The 27,231-nt window shown below is 47.2% G+C and overlaps 1 protein-coding gene across 1 annotated transcript in view; it reads right to left on the bottom strand.

Annotated features, from left to right (window-relative positions):
• LOC133344183 (uncharacterized) overlaps positions 1–27,231 on the bottom strand; it is a 78,224-nt gene that overhangs the window by 14,977 nt on the left and 36,016 nt on the right. The window contains exons 4-7 of the mRNA XM_061554202.1: positions 26,713–26,791; positions 16,257–16,657; positions 14,947–15,132; positions 7,255–7,410 (exon numbers count right to left, since the gene is read on the bottom strand). Coding sequence (XP_061410186.1) covers positions 7,255–7,410; positions 14,947–15,132; positions 16,257–16,657; positions 26,713–26,791 — 822 coding nt within the window. The remainder of the gene's footprint in view (positions 1–7,254; positions 7,411–14,946; positions 15,133–16,256; positions 16,658–26,712; positions 26,792–27,231) is intronic.

The following is a 27,231-nucleotide window of genomic DNA, read 5'->3' as shown; positions in this document are numbered from 1 at the left end:
ATCTGTGGGTCTCTGTGAATCTGTCGGTCTCCGTAAGAGTATGCGTCTATGTGTGAGTCTATGGGTCTCTGTGTGTTTTTTTTTGTATTGGTGTGGTCACTTTCTGACCCACCCTTCCCAGACATCTGTGAAAAAGAGCTTCATATCTCATCGGATTTCTCCAGTATGAATACAGATTCTCATCATATGGGTCTCTATGTGAGTCTATGGGTCTCCGTGTGAGTATATGGCTCTCTGTGCGAATTCTATGTGCATTATCATTGTGCTGTTCGCCTTGTGGTCTAACACTGCTTGAGACTAGGCAAAGTATAATCCTCTGTGATCCTCTGTACTTTGTTACAAAGAAGGCTGTCTCTGGTCTAGACCAAACAGTTTCAAAGACAAAGCATATATTACCAGAACATGTTTTTTTGTTTGCATCTTCACCACATGTGTGGTTAATTGCAGACACGGTTCCTTGCAAAAAGGTTTCTGTTTGGGTCTGAACATCTTAACACCTATTTTTGGTTCTTTCGGTAAAGTCACGTAGAAGGGGAAAAAAATATTGATGTGGTTTTCACACCTGATTGTGATTGCTTGTGTTGCTATCGAAACGTCGTGAAAATTTTATTGTTTTATTTTTATTATTTTATCGTGTTTTTTTCCCTTCTACGTGACTTTACCGAAAGAAGCAAGAATATGAATCCCTGCAGTCACGAAAGCTTTAAATCGAAATCTTAACACCTGTTAAGATGTTGCCAGAAAGGCTAAAACCTCTTCTTATACAATGATTTCCGATCGCCTCTGGCGTACGACGAGAAAAGTGGCCATCAAGGGATTTGAGGCTTTCGTGACTGCAGGGGTTCATATTCTTGATTCTTTTGGTAAACCATTGGAACCTCATTTGCCAGTAAAAAATATGATAATTGGTTTTTTACCATTTTATCTGGCAACAAAACTGACACCTTTTTTTACGAGGAGTCATGTTTGCATAGACCACAATACCTGCAGTCATAATGCAAACAAAAAACATAACTCTGATAATGTATGCACTGTCCTTGAAGTTGATTGGTCCACTCCCGAGGCAGCTTTCCTTAGAGCCTAGTCTCACATGGTGTTGGACCAGATGACGCCAAACATGACTCCTCGTAAAAAAAGGTGTCAGTTTTGTTGCCAGATAAAAGGGTAAAAAACCAATTATCATATCTTTTGGTAAAGTCACGTAGAAGGGAAAAAATAACAATAAAATAAGAAAAATAAAACAATTAAATTCTCACGTTGGTATAAAATAAAACGATTGTTATTTTATAAAAAAAAAAATTATACCTCCGTGACTTTACCGATAGAACCAAAGGGTACGCATCGGGGATGTCGGATTCGCATTGATGATGCCCCCCGGGACAACTCCGGCAAACCAGCCGAGTCAGCGGACATGCAGGCAAACATTGCTGAGCTGGCCGAAACGGTGACAGCTGTTGCAGAGACGGCTCACCACTGCCACCTGTCTTTTCTTGGATTTTCTGTTTGCACATAGTCACTTTAAGATGTTTTCTTGTTCATGTTTTTGTTTTTTGTTTGTTGCGGTTGCACTCGATTCAAGAGCCGAATGGCTCACAGGGCTACACCTAATGAATGAACTTTGAACCTAGACTCCCTGCTCGTTCGCACGCGTCGTGAAAGAGCGCGGCATCGCAGAAGCGATGTCACAGGGCGCTGCGATAGATGATGATGGTGGTGGTGGTGATGGTGGTGGTGATGATGGTGGTGATGGTGGTGGTGATGGTGGTGGTGATGGTGGTGATGCGCCGTCTGCTTCTGCCTTCCACGTCGACACAAATATGGCATTGGGGGGGGGGGGGCTCAGGTGCATCAACAGCCCGCAGAGAGAGTGAGTCGGGATGTCTGTGCAGTGCGTAGCTGGGCTAAGAGGTACCCACGTGCATTGTAGCTCGTGTGGTCCGAGCCATTGTATGTCACGGTATGGGGCCGTCCATAAATAACGTCACGCGATTTTGGACGATTTTTGACACCCCCCCCCCCCCTTCGTCACACGGCGTCACAAAAAGTCAGACCCCCCCCCCTCAAATATGACGTCACAAAGCTGTGCCCCCCCCCCCCCCCAAAAATAAAACATGCTTTAAAAGTCTATTTAATTAAGTAGAACGTGTTGTCTATATTTATTTAAAGTTTCGCATTTTGATGTGACGTCACATTTATGAAATCCTCCCACCTCGTCACACATCGTCACAAATATCTGACCCCCCCCTAGGTGCGTGACGTCATTTATGGACAGCCCCTTATAACTTTAATTTGCCAAACAGACAAAATGGTTTTCGTGGACCTTATAATGCAGAGCTCACCCTGTATATTTCACAGACTTGTAGACCAATGGCAATTTCTCATTGTTGCATTTTACGCTCTGCGTGAATATATACACACACAGTATGCACATCTGCTAAATATTATGTTTGCATTGCAACGATTGCACACGCTCAAGAATGCCTGGGATACTCTGCTGTTGCCCCGTGCAAAAAAACAGCAAAGTTATGACAATCGGTTGCGTCCACTAAATTTTTTTTTCCACGAAACAAAAATAAAAACGCTCGGCAGACGTGGTCGCCCGCTGGGCCACTCCAACTTGGTGGCACTTCAACAACTGCAAAGGGATGATGGACTTTCTCCACCGACCCAAAAAACATTCGAACGCACCCGCCATGAAAGTGACACAGCAGGTCGAGGTTACAGGCAACGAACGGCGCCCGATCAGAGCACACGCTGTGTGAGAATGGGGCCGTCCATAAATGACGTCACGCGATTTTGGACGATTTTTTACCCCCCCCCCCCCTCGTCACAAAAAGTCAGACCCCCCCTCAAATATGACGTCACAAAGCTCTGCCCCCCCCCCCCAAAAAACCATATTTCCATTTTTAAAATAAAACATGCTTCAAATCGCTTTAAACTATTGTCATTGTAGTGCGTATTTAATGTGGCGCTGCACTCTGATGTTGTAGGAGAAAACATTTATTAAAAAGTCTATTTAATTAAGTAGAACGTGTTGTCTATATTTATTTAAATTTGCGCATTTTGATGTGACGTCACATTTCTCAAATCCCCCCTCCCCTCGTCACACATCGTCACAAATGTCTGACCCCCTTACCCCCCTAGGTGCGTGACGTCATTTATGGACGGCCCCTAAGGGTCGTGTTCATTTTCATACAAATTATGTTATTTTTGTTGTTGTAAATGTGTGATTCGTGCTTATGTATCACTACAATGCACTTTGCTACGTATAATTATATGATTGCTGAATTATGGGGTTCATAAAGGCGATAATTGTGATCTGGATCACCGCACCTCCGATGAGAGTGGTTGGCTATGTACGGTGTGAAAGAAGTTCAACATACACACGCATACATATTCACGTTGAATAGGTTTTAATTTATCGGCCCATTTTCAACTTTGTTTAAAATCAAACTCGGAAATGGTTTCATGTACGGTGCACTCTTCTGCATAATGAAGTTGTTTGGGTTAGATCGCGTCAATATAAACGTGTGGTAAACCCACTTCAATCTTACATAGCCAATTAGTAAGGTTTGTCACGTGAACAAAACTTGCCAATTAGTGACTACTTCAGCACACCGCTTGTGTGTTGGACAGTAAACCCACAACGTTTACAATTTGAGTACTGCGACGTTTCGCTGGCGATTACAAATAAGTAAAATGAAAAAAAAAAACTTTAAAAAAAACACGCTTTTATGAAATGTACCATACTAGTAATGGCAAAACTCTAAGACTCCAGTAAGTGGCCCCGAAGCTTTCCATAACGTAAGGGACCGTGGCCAATTACAGCCAACGTAAGTTGACCATGGACAATTAGACCCAAGCCGAAACATAACATATAAAAAATTATGTTTAAAAAAATAATTTTGCTATGATAGAATATAGTATTGTCATCAGTATGACATAAGTATACCAAGTTTGCAGTCGATACCACATTGGGAAGTGGGTTAAAATTTAGTTACGAGATTTGAGGATACAACAACAACAATAGACAGAGTGAGTTAATAGAAAGTGTGTAACAAAAAAAAAAACCAGCTTCCTCAGGCGATTTTCCTGAATTGTGAAGCTTTCTGGTATCCGGTCTCAAACGGAGTAGGGTGATGGATAACACTCGTCGCCAAAGCCTTCGTGTTAAATCGCACCATGCGGTCAAGTACACTAATGGTTACACACGTAGGATTATTCATCGTTCACAGAAGAGGTGGCTACTGAGTGCATCATGGGCAGACATGAGAGCCGACGAAACGCCACCGCAATGGCTGATAATTGTGTGCAATTGCGTTGAGAGCCAGTTACGGGCTTTTCGTGAGCCAGAAATTCACAAATAACCAAACTGCTCATCTCCAGCTCTACAGATTCAACGGAGGCATTTCATGGCGAACTTATCTGGACACAGACTTGTATATCAGTTGCTATTCACCCAGCCATGCACAAAGTGTAAGCATCTGTCCTTTCCCACAATGTTGCGAGCCTGTTGATTATCCATGAGTCGTAAATCAGAAAATGTCTTAAAGATCCCCTCTCTCTTACCACGTCCGCAGTCACATTGGGTAAACAGCGCCACGTCTGTTTAACTTGAGAGCCATACAATGTGTCCACTTTTCTTTGTTGGCCTTCATGCACCTGCCTCGGCGCGGGTGACTAATTGATGTCCCAATTGTAAAAATGTTTCCAAAATTTGTCCGGCGCCATTGTTCAGCGTTCTTTCGTCGGAGTGTCAAAATGATAAATAAAGCACAGAGACGATGCAGTACAATAGAGCATCATCTGCAGCAGCAGCCATGATCGATCTACTGCTGGATGAGGGCCTCCTCAAGCCGCTGCTATCTCACTATTTGTATTATACTGGAAGGAGCCTCCTGGTTCCACCAGCCCACAGGTGATTATTGTGTCCGTCCGTCCGTTGTGCATCCAAAATGGGAGGGGTGGGGCTGGGTGGAGAGGAGAGGGTGGGGAGGGGCTGGGTGGGGAGGGTGGGGAGGGGCTGGGTGGGGAGGGGATGGTGGGGAGGGGCTGGGTGGGGAGGGCGGGGCTGGGTGGGGGGTGGGAGGGGTGGGGCTGGGTGGAGAGGGGCTGGTCACCCCGTGGTGCCCTTATAAAACTCAACGTTTGACCTACTCACGCCGGCTTGTGCCCGCCCTCACAGTCGGCCATATTTGCGGAATACACCACGCCGCCGTTGACCCTGCAGGCCATTGACCGAGCAACCCAACGTTCCTACCAGCTCCCTCCGCAGGAATGTGTTTCATACTCTACCGTTATACCTCCTAAAGTTGAAGTTAATGACAATGAATAGTAACGTACTCTTTTGTTCTTTCGGCAAAGTCACGTGACTTTACCGAAAAACCAAAGAGTATGGATTCCTGCAGTCACGAAAGCTTCAAATCAAGATTGAATAGTAACGTATTCATGTGCCCGTGGAATGACGCGTTGAATGGATGCATAATGCGCTAATGGTGTACCTGTGGGCATGGCACGCGGATCACAAATATTGACGTGAGCGATGAAACAAAACGAGAGGCGGCACAACGCTTGGAATTGTGTTGAGGCACAGACGGAGACACACAGGGATTAAAGGGGCGCACACAGGTTGAAGGCGTGTTTCCTGTTCACACTCGACACTTTAACGATGTTGCTGCTCACACAGTCATACGCACTATATATATTCTGTATATCAGGGGGTGAGGAACCTCCTGAGAGCAGTCATCATCACTGAGAGCCTAATAGGACCACACACGAACACACCTCGGTATTTATCCAGTAATAACGCAAACAATAATTGCGTCTTTATCATCATGGGACCTCCTTTGCCAGTACCAAAATATACTAATAGGGGTTTCCCCTTTTTTCTGGCAACAAAACTGACACCTTTTGCAAGGAATCATGCTTATATTAACCACAATACTTGCAGTCAAATGTAAACAAAAAACAATACTCTGATAATTTATGCATTGTCTTTGAAACTGATTGGTCCACACCAGAGACAGCTTTCTTTAGAGCCTAGTCTCATTTGGTGTTCGACCAGATGACGACCAGATGACCAGATGATGTTAATAATTGTGTCTGATTTGTACAGTTAACCGAGTGCGCTAAAATTAGAAACGCGGTGTATCCAGATCGACAATGTTTGCCTCGAGTACCTGACCAGTAGGGACGGCTAAGATGCTTGCAGTGAAGGGTTAACTATCGTTTGCAGCCTGTTTGGAAAGGGGGAGGCCTCATGTGGCCTTGGGCCGAGTGAAATTAAGTCATGGGCCACAGGCCCCTCCCCCTCGTGTATAAGGTGATCCGTTCACGGTGACGCACACGTTCTGCAATGAAAATTATGAGTTTGGCAGTTAGATGTGTCAATGGGTTTGATATTGTGTTCTATAATTAGCAACACTGCAGTCAGCTGATTGAGAAAATCCCTCTGTGAGCGTTCTTAAAGGGAGAGGCAGCCAACAAAAAACCCAAACGGCACTTATCTTGTAGGCATACACCTTTGTTGTACCGTAGTTCTATGCTATGTCTGTGCTCCCTATTGATGACAAAATTTTGCAGAGCAGACGATATGATTATCGCGGACCTTCTAGCGTAAAACGTATCATAGGATACTCTTTGGCTCTTTCGGTAAAGTCACGTAGATAGAAAATTAAGAGATCACGACGTTTTGATCGCAACACAAGCAACCGTCATCAGGTGAGACAACCATTTGGCAGTGATGAACTGGTCCTGGGCCTCCCCCAGATCGCCTCAGCCTCACTGACTCTCGCTGAGCTGCATTGGCTTCCGGTTGCCGAACGAATACATTATAAGGTCGCACACATTACACACAAAGTGCTTGCCACAAGTGAACCACAATACCTTGCTGATTTCGTCGAGGAGCATAAAGCATCATCACGCGAACTCCGGTCATCCTCACAGTGGCTTTTGGCTGGCCATCGAACAAAGACGGTCACCGCACTTTCAGATGCGCTTCTGCGGTCGTCTGGAACGCTCTTCATTTCAACATTAGGAAGACCACTATAGCTATGAACTTTTAAACCTAATTTCTTCAGAACTGCTTTTTTGTGTTTAGTTTGTTGTCCTTCCCCTCGCACCTCTGATCAGCACGGTCGGCTACCTGCGGTGGGTGCGAAAGAAGTTCAACGTGCACACAAACGTACGACCCAGTACCCGGTGCTCCTGTACATGGTGTGCTGTGCGCGCAGGGGTCCGCATGAGAGCTGGTACCGTCTCGTTGTTCCGCGGCAGGGACATGGGCCGCTGCACAGACGGTGGCCTCTGGGGTGGCGGCGCCCGATCGCTCGCGTTCGCCACCGCCACCTCTCCTCCAGCTCCCACCTCCTCCAACGTGGCGTACAGGACCTCGGCTTCCCTCGGCGGCGCCTGCCGGAAACACACGTCAGCCCTCGCCGGCCGACGGAACGTCGCACCGTTCGTCTACCCCGCTCGCTCGCTCGCTCGCCCACGGGTTGACACCGACACATGCGGCGCTGGTGCCGGACCACCTGGGGATCAATAAGCGGAAATTATGTTTGGGGCCCTCCTCGCCCCTAACTCTGTGGATTTTCATGAACTCTTGAGTGAGGTTAAAGGGAGAAATGTTCACAAGAGACAGAGATGTAAGTGAGATGAGAGATGCAGACAACGTTGAGATGAGAGAGATTAATGAGCTTTTATATTTATTAGGGTTATAATTCAAGCTGATATGTGGTGCACTATTTTTTTTTACTCGGGGCACGAAGGTTTGTTGACTTTGTTTGGGCCTAGAATCGTCACTTTTGTAAAAATCCGAAACTACAACCGTGGCCAGGGCTTCATTTCTCACTGAATGTTTGCCAGGTCGCTCATAGACTGGGAAGAGTCAAGTGAATAGTAGCCACCACAGCTAGAACAAGAGGTACACTGGTGTGACGTGGAGTTGTTTTACGTATTTTTTCATTCCTTTTTTTAATGATTAGCCAGGCTCATTTTCAATAGTATTGCTCATGAAAGATCTAGGCGTTTTACGTCTCGCTTAAAACCAGTTAAAAAAAGAGAAGGGCATGACCAAAGCTGTAGTGGGATACGTTTGTTTGTCAGTGGAGCTAATTTCACTTAAGCCCTATTTCTAGCAACAGCCAGATGGATTAGTGGCACACCAGGAGATGATGGAAGCCCAAGGGCCATGGTGCCCAAAATGGGTGGAATGGGGCAGTGTTGAATTCAAGGCCAATGACCCACGAGGCCACGGTGGTGAGATGTTAACTACTTTGATTGCCATACAGGAGTATGTGGGTTCGATCCTGACCCTGAAGCCAGTATATTCGGAGTCTGCGTGTTCTCCCTGTGGTTCGCGTGGATTTATCTCCGGGTCCTCCAGTTTTTCTCTCCACATTTATAATCAACATCATGCGTTTATAGTGTTTGGCTGCTGTACAATTCCACGTGATAAGCCACTTCGTTACGCTATCATGTGTGGCCAGGCCGCTTCCGAAAAAAAAGCTACACAACTCAGTGGGCCTTACCTGGTAAAATAAAATCTATAGTTGAGTTTATAGTTTTGAATAGTTTAGACCATCATCGAGGCTTAAATGTTGTGTGGAAAGGGGGGTGGTCCCATAATGTAAAGCTGTTTTAAAAATGACCATAAATCAATCCTAATCATACGATCAATGTATTGTCACTGGTAAATATCAATAAAATAGCAATGATATGTTGGGTCGTCAGGGGTGGGGGGGGGCACATGTCCACATGCCCCCCACCCACTCCTCGATCTGCCGCTGAGGCCTTCAGGTGAAGGCCATTGTCCAAGGCTGATTAGGCGCAGTGGGCAAAACTCGTGTGGCAGTGCTGGAACTGCCAAACAGTTTTAAACAAACACAAAAAAAACCGAGTCATTACATTAAAATGAATATTTTTAAACTATTCATTAACTTTTTTTTTGTACAATATCGCCAAGCAGCCAGTACTTTTTCTGACATTTGTCACCCAGGATAAATTACACACGACCACCATTGGAACCTCATTTGCCAGTAGAAAAATATGATAATTGTTTTTTACCCTTTTATCTGGCAACAAAACTGACACCTTATTTTACAAGGAGTCGTGTTTACATAGACCACAATACCTGCAGTCGGAATGCAAACAAAAAACACACGACCAGTTTTAAATGTGACCCAAGTCGTCTAACCTATGGGAGCTATGCACTTTTAAATCTCAATTGACAACGTATTTCTTGAGCATTGCTTATTGTGTTTAGTTTCGTATCCCCCCCCCCGCACCTCCGATTAGCAGCGTTGCCTACGTATGGTGAGAAAAAGTTAAAATAATCACAAGCCATTGTTTACATACAGCGACTGGGTGCGTGCTTATTTGTGCGTTAAATTAGTCCAGTGTCGTAACATCTCCTCTATTGAAGAGACTTCAAAAGGCCTCTTAAGCCAAACACCAGAAGGCACTTGTTCGCTGCTTGTCAATAGCGTGATACGCGGCATTTGTAACGGAGAGCATTGTTTGGGCTCAGCTGAATTAAGTGGAAAACCAGACATGCAGTCCATGTTCTTTTGTCGCATAAGTACAAAGACAGTACAAATACGAATACATGAGGTTAAAAACAAGTTTTTCAATGCACACACTTTCATTTGCACTCAAAAGTTGAAGATACATTATTTTGAATTAATCAAATTTGATGTGCCGAATGAAAGTGGGTGGCTTGCATAGAGAAAATGAAACATATCGAAAGGAAGCCATCCCCTTTTATATGATTCATTCTGGGGTCAAACTAATTTATTTTCTACCTTTGAGTGCAAATAAAAGTGTGTGGGTATTGAAACACGTGTTTTTAACTGAATTAAGTGGCAAGCCAGACATGCAATACTGTACATGATTTATGGTGCATAAGTGCAATGACAGTGGTGCCTAAGTAGAACTAAGAAAAAAACTCAACACATTAGTTCATAACACAACTATAAAAGCAGCAAAAAAAACATTTCAGGTGATGTTTCATCAAATACTCCCTAACCCCCCCCCCCCAGCTCCTTTGAGAGCAGTGGTGAGTCTGCGTATACAGTACCGTAACGTATTCAAATTGAGTTTAAAATGTTTTTTTTATCCATATTTTGCGGGCCCATAAAACAAATTTCCAGCGACAAACAGCGCCATTGAAGGTGCAACAGTTTTGAGTTAACACACTCGAATTCAGCAACGTTATATACAGTGTCCCATAAGTCTGGAATCATAGGGAAAAACACCGAATTCGTATTTTTTTTGTTTCTGCGGTGCCTGTGGAATGGCCCTCAAGAAGCACCGATCATCTCACACCGCTGGATTTTTTTAAAAAATCTCTGGGGTCATTTGAAAGTGCTGGTCAACGTGGAGAAATTTCAGAGTGTTGAACATTTGCGTCTTCGCATTATTGACGCGTGTAACACTATCGCCCCTGATACCATTTACCGTGTGCTTGCTGGCCAGGGTATCTCGTCTGGAGTTGTGTATCAGGAGCAACGGTGGACACTTTAAGATGTTTCTTGTTCATGTTTTTGTTTGTTGCGGTTGCACCCGACTCAAGAGCCGAATGGCTCACAGGGCTATACCAAATAAATGAAACTGAAACTGACACATTGATCACTTTCTGTGAATAAAGAGGTTACCATTGCCTTTTTGGTATTATTTTCACCTACGATTACAGACTTATGGGACACCCTGTACATAAGAACTTGGGATGACAAATGACGGCAGGGAATTCCAAAGTCGAGCGCGTGCTTCGCATAGAATCCAGCAATACTTCTAGATTTGAAGCTTTCGTGACTGCAAGGATTCATACACTTAGTTTTTTCAGTAAAGTCACGTAGGTAAAAAAATGAAATTAAAATTAATAAAAAAATCACGACGTTTCGGAGGCAACACAAGTCTCCGTCATCAGGTGGGACCGTCACAGCCAGATTTGCTGTATCAAGTGAGGCAGGGATTCCAGGATGCAAGTTCTTAAATACAATACTGCCGGCACTGTATTGACAACATCATATTAAACGACGACGCAGGCTCGGGATACTTTGGCAGTGAAGCTAAAAAAACAATGTTTTGGAGAGTAAAAAAAACCCAGGACATGTTTGGGAGTTATTTATTTGCGGAGTCAGTTATTTATAATAGCTTCAAATACAGGGGCACTTCCAGCGCACATTGGCACGGACACAAGCGTGGATTTCAGAACAGGGGCGAGTAGGCGGAGGAAGAGAGAGCAAAAAAAACTTAGCATTTATTAGCAAACGTGATAGCCAGCAGGCGGGGGGGGTGGTTGTGGTGGTTGAGTAGGAGTGATAAATAATGAAATAAGCTCGACATGAAATATGATTTGGTCCTGCAAACAGCCACACATGGCGTCTGGGTGCATGCAGGGTTGTAGTTAGATGGTGGTGGTGGTGGGTGAGTGGGTGGCCAGAACCGGCTAGATCCAGCCACCGCTCGGGTTCGAGGTACAATGCGTATCGACAGGAAATGGCTCGTGAGGTTTTTTTGGGGGGAGGAGGGTGGTGGTGGTGGTTGTGCACACACCGCGCAAACCAAGCGGTGTGTTTATCTGCATTGCATTGCGTTTGTAAGTCGGTTGCATGGAGTCTTTGCTCGCAAGTTCACATAGCACTTACACACACGGGCAGTCAACACACACACAGTCAACACACACACAGTCAACACACACAGTCAACACACACGGACAGTCAACACACGCACAGTCAACACACACAGTCAACACACGCACAGTCAACACACACAGTCAACACACACACAGTCAACACACACACAGTCAACACACACAGTCAACACACACACGGTCAACACACACACGGTCAACACACACAGTCAACACACACAGTCAACACACACACAGTCAACACACACGGTCAACACACACACGGTCAACACACGCACGGTCAACACACGCACGGTCAACACACACACACGGTCAACAACACAGAGTCAACAACACACCGTCAACAACACACACGGTCAACAACACACACGGTCAACAACACACACAGTCAACAACACACAGTCAACAACACACAGTCAACAACACACACACAGTCAACACACACACACAGTCAACAACACACACACACACAACAATACATAGTCAACAACACACAGTCAACAACACACACACAGTCAACACACACACAGTCAACAACACACACACAACAACACACAGTCAACAACACTCACATAGCGCACACACAGTCAACAACACACACGGTCAACACGCATTCACATAGCACACACACAGTCAACAACACACACACAGTCAACAACACACACACACAGTCAACAACACACACACACGGTCAGTCAACACACAGTCAACTCGCATTGACACTCGACAAGCGCGTTGTACAAACAGCTGCCCTCCGTGTCTCCAATTCACGCACGTGGTGGGGTGGTGGTGGTGGGGTGGTGGTGGTGGGGGGGGTACACCCCCTATCCCATGCACGGGTTCGATTCCCGATCACGACCACCAGACTCAATCGAATACCCGGTGCGGTGCGTAGTAAACATCGCCACTGGGGAGACAAAGGCGGTCGGGCGTGGTGCTGGCCACCACCCCCACCCCCCCAACTTGTGTACCGTGCCGGCCTTCATAGGTGCTAACTCGCTAACAGCACTTGCCCCAACAGTGCGTTCACAGGCTACACGGGGGACCTTTGTCTTTGCTGCGCGTGTTGACATTTCGCTCGTGCGTGACGGGGTGGGTGGGGGCAGTTTTGTCGGCAATTGAACCGAGCTGAGTTGAATGTGTTGCGTTAACTAGGTCAAATGCGCAATGATGAAGGAGCATTGCCTGAAACGTCGCCAGATAGGGTTTTTGTCGTTTAAAGTGGTGTTTGAGCGTGTGTTAAAGAGTGTTTTGTGTTTGTGCAGCAATGCCAACGCAGCATCGCCAAATGATTTGTTGAAGCTGGTTTAAGGTCAGACAGAGCATTGTGCCGTCCAACCCAGAGCTCATGCGAGTTGTACACTGAACGTTAATGCGGTCACGGTTGTTAATTCTGAGATGAAAAAAAAGTTTGGAAAACATATTTCTGACTTTGTAAAACAATTTACGACTTCACAAATATTTAGCTGTGTGCGGCCATTCGTCATGCATAAACATACCAAATGAACCCCTGGATTGTTTTTTTGTTTGAGCATTTTTGCTATCGTATATAATAGCATTGTTTCTCAGGGGAAGGGAGGGAAAAAAATCCTCCCTCGATTTTGTTTCCGCGTATTCCGAACGCTGAGCAAAAAATTACCGTGCGGAGTTTGAAAAATAAATCCATAAATATTTCAGGTGACATCTCTGGATTGCACACCCGTGCCTCCTGATTCACGGTAATTGAGCTGTGGCCTAATCTCAAATGCAATACCCTTCGCCCGACGTCCTCGGTAAATAATTCAACACGGTACGTCTGTCCGCTCGGTCAAAAAAAGGTGCTCGGGAAAACACGTTGCTGCCAACCATCGCCAATAGATTTACCAAAAGCCACACCGGTTTTTTTTGTTGTGCTGGAAGTGAGCTAGATGACCCATATTATGGTCTTGTTTGTCACGTTCACGGTTTATGAGCTCGTGTCCTGGCAGCCACTCTGTTACCAGTTACAGGTGCCCGTTCCAAAATCCAACTGCCTTGTAAATTGGCTTTTGGTGGAGTCCACTTGTGGGTGACTGCCACTCTGCTGTCACTGTGGAGCGGTGGATGTGTGCTGCAGGTCCGATGTGTAGGCACACAGGAAGCCGCGTTCACACGTAACTCTTAATTGGGAACATTTATAATTCCTCGTATAGGTACGATGTTTACCACGCGCACGTGACCAGCGCTTCTGTCAATCAACTGCTTGGATGAGGGCCTACCCAGGCCACGCAGGTTGTAGGGGTTATTGATCATAACGTAGCCACGCTTGTCATGCGGGTTGGTGCAAGGCAGGGAGCATATACGCTGGGGCATAGCGCGGCACAATGCCTCTTTGTATTTCACCAATCACCTTTATTTGACCCAAATCATGCGCTGCGATGTAAAAACTAAAGGACTCAAAACACGAGGGCCCACATGAAATGTCAAGGCCACAGAAGGCTGCGTGTGTAAACAACGCCAGTGTCAGCCACGATCAGATACTTATAATCTGGCTTGTTTACACGGATAAGAAGGCTGTATGAAGAGACAGATTCTCTCCAACTTCGCAAGCACACACATATTCACGAGCATAAAGTGAGCTGTTGGCATAGAGCCAACATATTATGGTGTGGTAAATTTACCTACAAAGTTCAACAACAACAACCATAGTTTTTTTTTCTTCAGCACTACGTGTCTCTGGCAACGTCTGACTTTTTTTTAAAGAAGAACACAATTGTATTAATATGTACTGTTTACTTTTTTCAAATTCCAACTATGCGATAGATGCATCTCGTGGTAGTCAGCCTGGTTAACCCAAAATACTTGGGTTCGTCCTATAATCTGTTAGAAAACTTTCAACCCTCCCTGCGACCTCACGGTGGGTGCACCTAGCCTGGCACAAACACGGTGAAGACATCGCAGCCATTTTAAATAATGTCAATTGTTTTATGTTGTAAAATGCCAAATTATTTGCCTAGGAATGCCTCACCGAGTCTCAAGTCCATGTTTCAGGAGGGTCCCAGCTATGTTGAGACGTTTGACCAATTCCATTAATGATCAATAATGAAGGGTTTCTTTTTTGTGAGTTAGATCGCAAACTGTTTATAAGGGTTTGGGGATGGGCGAAGCCCAATTGCATCAACACCACCAGAAATGTAAGAGACTCGATCTTAAATAATAATACTGGTAGGAACCTGGTAGGAACCAGTATTATAACTGTTTATAAGGGTCCGTCGAGAGCAGCCCTCGTTGGTCCACAAAAGCGCAAACGGCAAAACCAAATGACTACTTTTCACCTGTCCACCGCTGCCGCTTGCAGTCGGATTGCTGGCGCTGGCAGGGGCGTTCCCCCCCTCCTGTGCCCGCTGCTGATTCTTCTCCCCCTGCGCCCAGGTCTTCTCCGGCGGCGGAGGCGCCAGCTCTTCACCATCCCCGTGGCACTCGCCGTCCTTGAACGCCACCATCTTTTTGTTTTCCCTCGGCTGTTGCACCAGAGCGAAAAGAAAACAACACACTGGGTTATGGCCGATTGGCTACGCACGGTGTGGATGAAGTTCAACACACGTACGTGCATGAACACGTGGGGTGCGATGGGCACATGGAAGAGCGGTCCGAAAGACCGATGGCAGTGCAGCCGGTTGGCTCGTGCTGTCTTTGTATGTCACACGCAACCCGTTGATGGCAATGTTAATAGCAAGCCCTTGTTGTTGTACACATACGGCGGTTGTGTCAATCTACTGCTGGACGAGGGCCTCCCCACTCCCCCGTGCAGATCATTGGGTTTATTTGACCACACTGCGGGTTGGTGGCAAAGGCATGGGAGCATTGACTTGGGAGCATAGAAGTGCAAGACAACAATGCATTTTAGCTGCACTGCCCCTGCTATGATGACCTATTTGGGCATGCTGGTAGTCACCCATCCAAATACTATCCAGACTCGTGCTGTGAAGAGATCGGGCGCATTCTGCGTGATTTTGGTCATAGGCAATGTCTTCATACTCGTATTAGAAATACGTTTTGCTGGCTGGCTGGCTAGCTAGCTGCCTGGCTAAATGTCGCACGGGCAGGCAAGTGGTGTGCACGTGACGTCCCGCCCCCCACCCTTCATCCCGCCCAGCTGTGCATCCCGAGCAAATGCACGGCCAAGTTCTATTAGAAAAAATGCAATCTATGTAATTACGGAGCTGTTCATCATATTATTACACTATATCAGAAAAAGGTTTGCTGGCTGGTTGGCTTTCACGTCCGGAGGGAGGGCCGGATGGACGGACGGTCACATGCGGGCTGCTAGTTACATTACAAAATGATTTACCTCCCGCATGTCAATCCACTGCTGGATGAAAGCCTCCCCGTGCCTGTGTCAGTCATGGGGGTAGTTCGTCCGTAATTAGCATCATCATTATCATCGTAACGGTGGTGAGGTTATTGTAACCGTCGCGAGGTACAGTCAAACAACCGCCATGGCCGGCACACACGGCTTGGAGGAGGCCTTCGCCCTGCGGTGCACTAACAAAGGCGGCTGTGCGTGCGCATACAGGGCGACGCATTCGTCGCACAGCTCAGTCACACGCGTCGCGATTCGCGGTTCTCCGCAAGCGGCACCCACGGTCGATTTCACGGCGCCGCCCTCCTTGGTCTTCTTCCGGACCTCCGCGTAGCAGGGCTCGGCCTGCGGGGCCACCTGACCCCGCGACTCGGGGAGTTGCGGCGCCGGGGTCGGCTGGGTCCCCTCCTCCTGAACCAATCCCCTGACGGAGTCTTCCACGTCCTCGTAGAGATTTTCGTCCGCCCCCGAGTCTCTCCGCGCCACCGTCGCGGCGTCGCGGCCCTCTCCCTTCCGGCCCCACCGCCGCTGTCGTCTCGGGCAACACAAGGTGGCCTTGGGCGACGGGGGTTCGTCCGCCGCCTTGTCCGGATTGTCGTCGCCAGCGACCGGATCCGCACTCTCGTCGTCCTGCCGTTCCGTGGCGCTGCCCGGGCTCGGGTCCTCCTGCTCCTGTGCTGCGCCTGTCCGGAACGAGCGAGATTTATACATTTTTAGTTTTTTTTTCGCAGTGCAACCGTTGTTGGCAGGACGGGAACCCAGGCAGCTGCTGTCCTACCTTAAAGACAAACCGATGTTATTGTATGTTTGCATTACACGAGTGCCAAAGCCATCAGGCTAGTTATTCCAATGGAAGCAGCTGGGATTTGGCAGATCATGAGGGGGGGGGGGTAGAGGGGGGGGGGGCTTATTCACAATAACACAACTTATGTAGCTGCTGCCAGATTATTTCCTACAGATAAAACCACTGTTTTATTTCACTTTTTATTTTCCAGTTCTCAAAAACTCAGAGCAGCCAAGCCGTTTGACTGCCCCATGCTGACATTGCTCATTTGCCGCAGTGTGAAATGCGGCTGCCACCTGTCCTGGTTTTCCCAGGATCGTTCTCTTTTTGTTGTAGCTGTCCTAGAATATGTCATCTTTTTTCCCTGGGACGTTAAAAGTTAAGTTGTTTTGTCAGTAGCCGCTAATAGAACTGTAATAACAACACACCGCTCAAGGCAATGCGTGTACACGTACAGTAGTTCTCCGCTCTTCCACTATTGCGAGACATTGTTTTTCCCCATGATATGTCCAGGTTTTTTGTTGTCCCTCAGACCTCAGACGTGGCAACCCTCGTGTGAACACGTGTCCTACGTTATGGAAATGGCTCCTCGCCTCCACCAAGACGCACCGCCCAACTTGGAGAAGAAAATAACTCCCACGAAGCACACCGGGTGTGGGGAGACCTTCATACCGTGGGGCGGATTGGAAAAGGTCCGTGCCTGGCCTCGGACGACTCGCATTCGCACGGATTTCGGTGGATGGGAAAGTGAGGCGGGCGCTCCGCAGGTTTGCACGGCGTTGCTCCACCGGTCGAGCTTTCGAGAGGAGCAGCAATGCCAGGGCGTGTGCCGGAAGTCATGGCACCGGGCGTGGAAAGTGAGTGGGGGTTTAAGATATTTACAGCAGGACAAGACCGGCACCGGTGCCAAGAGATATTGAGTGTGCATGTTGCTGCAACTCCATCGGGGCCCACAGGCCAGAGAGGGCCTCAGGCACTGGGCTACAAAAATGGACAGAATTGGACAGGGCCTCCCCGTTTCATTCCTTGCATCAGGGCATTGTACCGATGTGCCCTGCCTCGCCTGGTATACAGGAGGGTATGGGTTCGATCCCAAACCCTGACGCCTGTATATTTTGAGTTTGCGTGTCTCTCTCCTCGTGGTCGAGTAGATTTTGGTCCTCCGGTTTTCCCCTCCATATAAATTTTCACGTGACAAGCCACTTTGTTGAGCTATCATTTGTGGCCAGATCGCTTCTGAAAAAGAGCTACATTGTTCAGTGGGTCTTTACCTGGTAAAATAAAAAAAATTGTTTTTCGTTTTAGTTTAGACTCGCACCATATTGCAATGGATTATGTGAGAGAACAGCCTGGGAATACGTGGCAATAGCTCTAGTGCCTGCGTGGAGAGGACATGTTCGCAACGAGAGAGATGAACACAAACTTGGATGAACGGTTGTTGAATGTGGAAACACAGAGGCAGGCCTATAAAGCAAGGCCGTAGCCATGGAGTCAACATTGGGGGAGGTCAAATCTTCCAGGGGGTCTGGGGGTCCCAACCCAGTAAAAAAAATAATAATCTAAATTTGAAAATAATTTCCTGCCTAAAATAGAAAAAAATTCACAAACACATAGGATGAACTTTTTTTTACAATAATGTCTAATAGTGTATTGTATTACATTGCTCTGTTTTTTTTACCTTTTCTTGTTTCATTGTAATGGCAGAGATTAGGGATTAATAAAGTACAACCATAACCACATTCAAAAACAGAAATCTATTTTATAGTAATATTTTGGGGGGGACATTTTGAGCATGTTTTAATATATATTATAATTACGTCCTTGCTATAAAGAAAGAGCTGCTTCAAGTGGTGAAACCAGGGCTATGAAGGAGGGGGGGGGGGGTAAATGCCAGGGAGAAGAACAGGAGTGCCTGCATGGAGGAACGATTGCAAGGACGCATTCCATGTTGCTACAGAAATGATCGAAACATGGCGCTGTGCCGGAGAGCATCATCGTATTCGTAGGAAGGAGACGAATTAGGAAAGTGAAATAAACTTGCCCCTGAACTTTCCGATGTCGTGGCAGATATCACCAGCCCGCAAAATGTGCAGGACGATGCGGGCACCTGTATTCTCGCGTAACACACAGGGTCATCCGTAACCCTTGCGATAACTTGAACAGGGGGCTGCTTTGAGTGAAACGGAATCGGCAGAGGCCACACAAGCGCCACCACACACACACACCGACGTTGCAACGTTTCGTCTCTCTGCCGAGAGGACGTGTGGGAGAGCTTTATTGGTCTGATGGAGCACACGGCCAGTTCCCTGTGGGATTTTTCCAACAGGTCTCTCGGGGGGTGGTGATGGTGGTGGTGGTAATAGCTGAGCGAAAAAAACTCGCTACTGATGTTGGCCAAACAACAAAAACCGAGCCTCACACCGCCCCGGAAGAGAGAGAGAGAAAAAAACTCCGCCAACAACCTGCTTTTGATCAGCTGTTTTCCCCTCGGGGTGGGCCAGACTGTCATTTCTGTTTTGTTTTATACAGAGCCCAGGATTGATGGCTTCTGTGACCTACTTTTCGTTCCCCGTCACAACCCCACCCAGCACCCTCCCCCCCACCTTGGCAAGCGCCATTGGCGAACGGCCTCGAAGCTTTTCGCTCGACACGAGACCGCACCGACACCGGCCAATCGCAACCCACCACCCCCGCCACAAACATCACCAGGACACAAATGCAAAGTTAATAATCCACTCCATTAATAACACTGTAACAATTTTTGTTTTGGTCCTGGGTAGTAAGTGTTATTTTACAATTGCTTATGGCTCAAAAGTAAAGAACATGGCTATTATTCCCCACAAACTTTGCTTTTGTGACCAGGGCAGTGATATTTTGAAATGTACCTATTTTCAATGAGAAAACGTGGTGTGCATTTGTGTCATTCCTTTCACGTAAAGTCCTGGTCACAAACGCAAAGTTAATTATCCACTCCATTAATAACACTGTAACAAAACATTTTTTGGTCCTGGGTAGTAAGTGTTATTTTACAATTGCTTATGGCTCAAAAGTAATGAACATGGCTATTATTCCCCACAAACTTTGCTTTTGTGACCAGGACAGTGATATTTTGAAATGTAACTATTGTCAATGAGAAAATGTGTGCATTTGTGTCATTCCTTTCACGTAAAGTCCTGGTCACAAACGCAAAGTTTGTCGGGAATAATAGCCATGTTCTATACTTTTGGGGCATACGCATTTAGAAAATAACACTTCCTACCCAGGGACAAAAATTGTGTTACATTGTGAATTATCGTCGTCGCACGGAAACTCGCAAGGCGTGAGCCGGGGGAGACGTCTCCGGTTGAATTGAGAAAGGCACCCAGTTTGTACGTTCTGGCGAAGCGAACGTAGCAACTGTAAACTATTACGTTTTTTATTTTATTTTACCAGGTAAGGCCCACTGAGCTATAGATAGCTCGGTTTTATTAGAAGCGATCTGGCCACAAATGATAGCTCAACGAAGCGAGCTTATCACGGAGAAATGTATTGTAGCCAAATATTCTAAACCCATCTTAGCAGTGTTAAAATTGGTGTTATCCTTTCTGGCAATAAAAGAGGTGTTAAAATGCTAAAACACCAAACAGAGAGCTTGTTCAAGGAATCATGTTTGCATTAAGCACACATACTTGTGGTGAACGTGCAAAAAAAACATACAATGTTTGTGCAATTGGGCGGTTTAAGACGTCTATTCAAAACAATATTTAAACTAAACAATTTCGATTTTACCAGGTAACGCCCACTAAGCTAGACAGCTCTTTTTCAGAAGCGACCTGGCGATCACAAACGATAGCGCAACGAAGTCGGCTTATTCACGTGGAAATTTATAGCAGGCTCACTGAGCTAAATCGCTCCTTTTTGTCTAAGCGACCTGGCCGCACATGATAGCTCAACGAAGTGGCTTATCGCGTGGCAATTTATAGCAGCCCAATACTCTAAACGCGTGTTGTTGTTTCTAAATGTGGAGGGGAAAACCCGGAGGAGCCGGAGCAAAATCCACACGACCACGGCGAGGGAGACACGCAAACTCCAAATATACAGGTGTCGGGATCGAACCCACGACCTCTTGCATATCAGGCAAGGTAGTTAACATCTCGCCACCGTGTTAACGTGAAGCCCCCCCCCCCCTACACACACACACACCATACGATCGCTCGACTCAACAGCAGCAGCAGCAGTGTCTTCACAAGTACACACACCCTGAGCCAAATGCATAAATGCCAAAAAACAGCACATGGACATTCGACATTTTGCAGCATGTGGTGGTGTCGGCTGAGTGAATTGGGCGGTTCTGGGCAAGGATAACGAGTGCAGTGTCAAAAGTACGGAGTGGAATCCCTCACAACAAGGCGGCGGAGAGCTTATGGACGCAGATACAGGCGGCGGCGGCGACTTGATTTTTGACTTCATGCGGCGCACGGCCACACAAGAGGACAACACTGCCCGCATATGTTGGACATGGCGACACTGTTTCTAATTTCATCACCTGCTCGCTATTGTCACTTTTGTCACAACAAAGCCCCTCTTGTTGGTGGCAACAGTGGCCTGAGGTTTGTGTTAAGGGGCCGTCCATAAATGACGTCACGCGATTTTGTACGATTTTTGACCCCCCCCCTCGTCACACGGCGTCACAGAAAGTCAGACCCCCCCCCTAAAATATGACGTCACAAATGTTTGCCCCCCCCCCCAAAATAAAACATGCTTCAAATCGCTTTAAACTATTGTCATTGTAGTGCGTATTTAATGTGGCGCTGCACTCTGATGTTGTAGGAGTAAACATTTATTAAAAAGTCTATTTCATTAAGTAGAACGTGTTGTCTATATTTATTTAAAGTTGCGCATTTTGATGTGACCTCACATGTCTCACCCCCCCCCCCCCCTCGTCACACATCGTCACAAATGTCTGACCCCCCCCCCCTAGGTGCGTGACGTCATTTATGGACGGGCCCCCGTTCAAGTCACCCGCCCCTGCCTTCAAACAGTTGGCTTTGAGCCCCTGGTGCCAAAGCAAAGGAAAATAATTATCTTCACATTCATCTTCCTTCGGTGAAAACCAAGAATATGAATTCCTGCGGTCACGAAAGTTTTAAGTCAAAGTTATCTTCAACTTGTAACACGCACAGTATCCACTCACGCTTCAAGAGAGAGAGAGGGGGGGGGGGGCGGCTCAGAGGTACGAGGAACCGCGGACAGGTAACCACGCGGTTACCTGGCGCCAACAAATACTACCCAGACTCTGCGGTCCTCTATACAGGGTGCGTCAAAAAAATGTTAACACTTATATGGATGGGGCTATCGTTTTTAATGGAAAAATGAACGGATAAAACTGGTCAACAAAATTTTTTTTTTTTTTCTGGCCTGGACTTTTGCAGCTGTTTTAGATTAATTTCAGGGTGCTGATTCCTAATCTGATCTCAGATTTGCTCTATCACATCTCATTTTTATGTTATCGGCATATCCCATTTTCATTGATTTTACCCGAAATTAACTCTGTCACTTATGATTGCAAGTTGTTGCGAGTCAGTGACTGCTTTAGTGTTAAAATATGGTGCTGTATTTTTAGGATAGTGTGTTTATAATATCATTTTATGTAGATATCCACATTTATTTAATATTTTTCTTCTGCAGTTTTTATTGAAAATGCTATATTTGATATCTCAAAAACCTGATGTGATAGACAAAAACTGATGCCAGATTTGGAATCAGCACCCAAAAATTGCCTTAAAATCGTTGGAATACCTTATGCCAGAAAAAGTGTGTTGACCAGTGTAATACTACACTGTAACATGATAATAAATGTATGTTTAAATAGCTTCAAAAAGTCAAAGATTCTTCCACTTATACTCTTGGTTCTTTCGGTAAAGTCACGCAGGTAAAGAAACTAATAAATAGAATAAAAATAAATTATACTTAGTAAAAATGTTCTTGCTGTGGTGTTCACACCTGATGATGATTGCTTGTGTTGCAATCGAAACGTCGTGATTTAATTTAATTTATCTTTTATTTTTATTTTATTTATTCTTTTTTTTACTTACGTGACTTTACTGAAAGAACCCAGAGTATGGATCCTTGCAGTCACGAAAACTTCAAATCTAGAAGTCTCCAACTTGTTCACCATCATTGCCAACGCGTGCCTGGAATCTTTTTCCAGGTGGTCTCCAGAGCCCGGAGGCACATTGCTTGTGGTGTTGCAAATTCTCAGAAGTGTTCACATTGTTGTGAAGCACCCTGGATTTTAAGGCGTTGTCGGGCAATTCGTGAGCGTTCGCACGTGGTGAAGAAACCGGAGCACCCAGCAAAACCCAGCCATGCAAGGGGGGGGGGGGGGAAACATTTTTCCGTACAGATGGAACAGGTGGAGTCCACATTTGCTGTACTGCATTCTCCCGGCAAGCCAGGTAAGGGCACCTTGACGGCCACGGGAAGGGAGTTTCACAACATTGTGTGTCCCTCGCCCCCACAGTGCTGGATTACAGGCGTGCATAGTAGCCACCAGCGCACGACAAAAATAAAAATACGTTTCTCACGCGCGTTGATTCTGATGTGCCCCGATCCAAACGACGAATGACTCAACCACTGCACCAAACGAATGACTTTGACCGTGTGCTCGATCCGTTGTTGGCATAAACCATCACGCGGACTCCGATCATCCTCGCAACGGCGACTTTCGGCTCGGCCGTCGAACAAAGACGGTCACCGCAGCCGGCGCACGCTTTCGGATGCGCTTGTGCTGGTCGTCTGGAAACACTCTTCCGATATTGGGTAGCCGCCGGAGCCATGCACGTACGCATCTAGATTGAACACTTCATTTCTTTAGAAGCAGCAGCGGCGGCGGCGGCAGCAGCAGCAACCCCGTGTAACTGGTTGGGCGGGGTTTTTTTGACGACGTGACTTTTTTTGTCTTCATCGGACCCAACATCACCCAACCGCGCGACACAATCAGCGCCCACCGCCCCCCCTCCAAACACCGCGCGCGATGACTGCAGCGGTCTTGGCTGAATTACGCGATGAGTTATATTCTCCCTTCAATTGCCCTTTGGTTGGCGTATATATTCGCATCCACTCGTATGTATTGCATGAACGTTGACCTTTTGCACCGCACGTGACCAACCGTGCTGATCGTAGGTGCGGCGGTCATTTGTGTTTACATTTGTGTGCCATGAAGAAGGGTCGTTGCCTATGATATTTTTCCTCTTTTTTTTAAGGCCACGCAACGTTATTAACGAATGCGTTGAGTGTTTCTTTATTGAGGTTCTTTGGCTAAGTGTGTTTTGTCATAATCGTGATGAATGCGTAAGGGTAATAAGATCAAGATGAATCCCGTGCTTGCCCATGCCACTGCTGGCCAAAGGGTCTCCACTCGAGAGGGCTCTAGTGGGCTTGAATCTGGAATTTTTTTTATAATAAAGGGGGTTTTTTGGGGTCAGATCGCGTAAATATTAATGTGTCCGTAATATAAATGTGCCCAACACAGCGAATTGGCAAGGTTTGTCGCGTAAACAAGACGTGCCGATTAGTTACCACTTCAGCACACCGGTTGCGTGTTGGAGAGTAAACCCGCGACATTTACAATTCGACTACGGCGTTTCGCCGATGATTAAAAAACTACCAGCTTCATCAGGCGATGAGCCAAAATTGTATTTTGGTCTACACTTTGACGCTGGCCAGAGACGTCTCGGAAGACGTGGGACGCAGCCGCACTTTATCCTACCACACGCGGCCTTAATGATCAACACATTTGTGGGGCACCCATCAGTGGCGAGTGATGCCTGAACTAGTCCCTGGGCTCGGCCTTTTACCCATCCCTCCCTCCCCCTCCCGCACTGACCAGCGAGGTGAAATGTGACAAACAAACCCCCTGTAACTAACATAGCACGGTGAAGCTTTCATCCTTTGTTTTGGGGGTTCCATTTTATTGGTGTGAGCCTGCGTGTGTGTGTGTGACCCCTGGGTAAAGGGCGCTTTCGAAGTGTAAATTATTGTTATTACCCAGCAGTGAAATAACAAGAGGGCTCTAATTTACGATTCGTACAATGCATTGTATCCGTCAGCCCATTAGCTACGATGTGACTGGACGCATTTCCACCGTGGTTCGCTTTATTTTTAGCCAATAATTACAGCTTCACACCACCTCAATCGCTTCTTTTCCAGGCATTTTATCCACCGGTGCTTCGTCTCATCACCAAGTACGAGATCCTTTCCGGAGGTTCATCCTCCTTATTAAAATAATTGTACACCGTGGTTAATACAACACGGAGGTCCCGTAAAAAAGAAAAGTCCAGCTCGTTGTAGCGTGGGGCCCTGCCGAGCGTGCACAACTTTACACAGCAAAAGAACTTGGCCCGGTGCCCCTGGCAGAGCGGCTCGTAGGAGAGAGTCGGCGAAAGTCGACGCCAAAAGTTTAATTTGCTGCAAAGAAAAATCGACTCCGTGCGATGGCTTGCAAGCGTCGGAGACTTTCTTAGCGCGAGGCAAATTGCATCCCCCCCTCCGCCACCGCTTCTGTCTCTCGCGCGCGTGCTCTAAAAATAAACAGAGAATATTCTTTGGCAAACGCCCTCGGCCAAGCCCTGGGGGAAGGGACACGGGCAGCCAGTGATGGGGGGCGGTGTGACACACATTCGGAGACACGCGTCAACACGACCCCGTTCCATCAGACACGTTGTTGCACCTATTACTATAAACTTTAATTTTTTATTTTACCAGGTAAGGCCCACCGACCTCTACAGCTCTTTTTCAGGAGCGACCTGGCTATCACAAATGAAAGGCTCAACGGAAGTGGCTTATCGCGTGGAAATTTATCGCAGCCAATATAGCCTAAACGCATGGATGTTGTTGATTCTAAATGTGGAGGGGGAAAAAAAATCGGGAGGACCCGGAGAAAAATCCACGTGGCCACGGGGGAGTGAAACAAGCAAACTACAAATATACAACAGGCGTCTCAGTCGGGATCGAACCCACGAACTCGTGCATATCGGGCAAGGGAGTTCACATCTCCTAGCCACCGTGGTGAGCTGCTCCCGGACGGTTTTTTTCGTGCGCGTGTCTTTTTTTTCAGGCGCGGGCCGCGATCCATCGTGGCCCATGTTGGCCTCTCGCATTGCCGCACACGATTTGACGTTTGGACCGGATTCCAAGTAGGTAAGGGGGCAAATGCGACGCGATCCAATCGTGTGGCACCGTGAATGCTGCACTGCAATGGGTGCTCACCCCCCCACCCTCACTTGGAACAGCGGTAGTGTAGCGGTTAGCGCTACTCTGCGCTACGAACCTGGCGACCCGAGTTCGATTCCTGCTCACGGCCAACACCGGTGACGATTATCTGAAGCAGTCCTGGGCATCACCTAGGTCTACTCAGCCTGAAATGAGTTCCTGGTGCGGTGTGTTAACATCGCCACTGGGGAGACAAAGGCGGTCGGGTGTGGTGCTGGCCACCCACACTCTCGTGTACCGTTCCGGCCTTCATAGGTGCTCGATAACAGCACTTGCCCCAACAGTCTGTTAATACTATACGGGGGATCTTTGTCTTTGTATGCGTGCTCTAGATACACCCACTACCCCCCACCCCACCTCGTTCAAATAATAGCGAGAAATTATATTATGAAATTCTAGAGAGTAAACGAAATGTATAATGTCCAACCCTCCACATGGCTCCCACCAATCTCAACGCGCGTATCAAATCTCCCTTGAGGCCCTCTCCCGTTGCAAGATGCGGAGCCACCGTTTGCCCTCGCCCGCTGAGAAGCCACCAGGAGGGTCATTAGACATCGGTGGTGGGGGGGGGGGGTTGTCTACGAATGGAATCAGCCCGTACCTTCACACGTTGAATAGCGCGTGAAAGCGATGACGGCCGCGCCAGTAGATGCAATAAGTGCGGTGGCCTCATCGCCGCGATGAAAACCGACGAAAACTCACCGGTGCCATTCGTCACTTCTCCGTTGGTCTCCTCGTCTGCGCCAAGCAGGTGCCCTTGCTGGACTCTTTCACCGTGGACCTGCAAATCAAATTACGAATCGTTGAGGCCACTCGCGCCGTGCCCCAGATAAACGTTGCAGCAACAGCAGCAGCAGCAACAACACCGAAGCTCACTGACAAAGCAAAGTCCGCTCTCAGCAGAGGCTCCAGTTTGAGCGTCCGCCGTTTAAATTCCGACATCGCGCTGAGCAAAGAGGCCTCGTTCTCGTCCCACTTTATCGCAATTCTGCAGGACACCAAAGCTACACGCGCGCGACGTCTCCCTCGTGTGTCACTTCCTTACCCCGGCTGGCGATGAGACGCCCATCGTGGCCTTCATCACCCCCCAAACCGACCACTGCAACTCTCCCATTTGTGCCCTCTCCATGTTCCTCACTTTTAATCTCCAGGTGATCAAACGTGTGATTGTCAGACTGGTCAACCGTACACGGGACCACATCTCCCCACGTCCTCCCAATG

This window comes from Lethenteron reissneri, chromosome 19 (assembly GCF_015708825.2).
Source record: "Lethenteron reissneri isolate LAM-NWPU_2019-01 chromosome 19, ASM1570882v1, whole genome shotgun sequence".
Taxonomy (NCBI): Eukaryota; Metazoa; Chordata; class Hyperoartia; order Petromyzontiformes; family Petromyzontidae; genus Lethenteron; species Lethenteron reissneri.
This window is presented reverse-complemented; position numbering and strand designations above follow the sequence as displayed.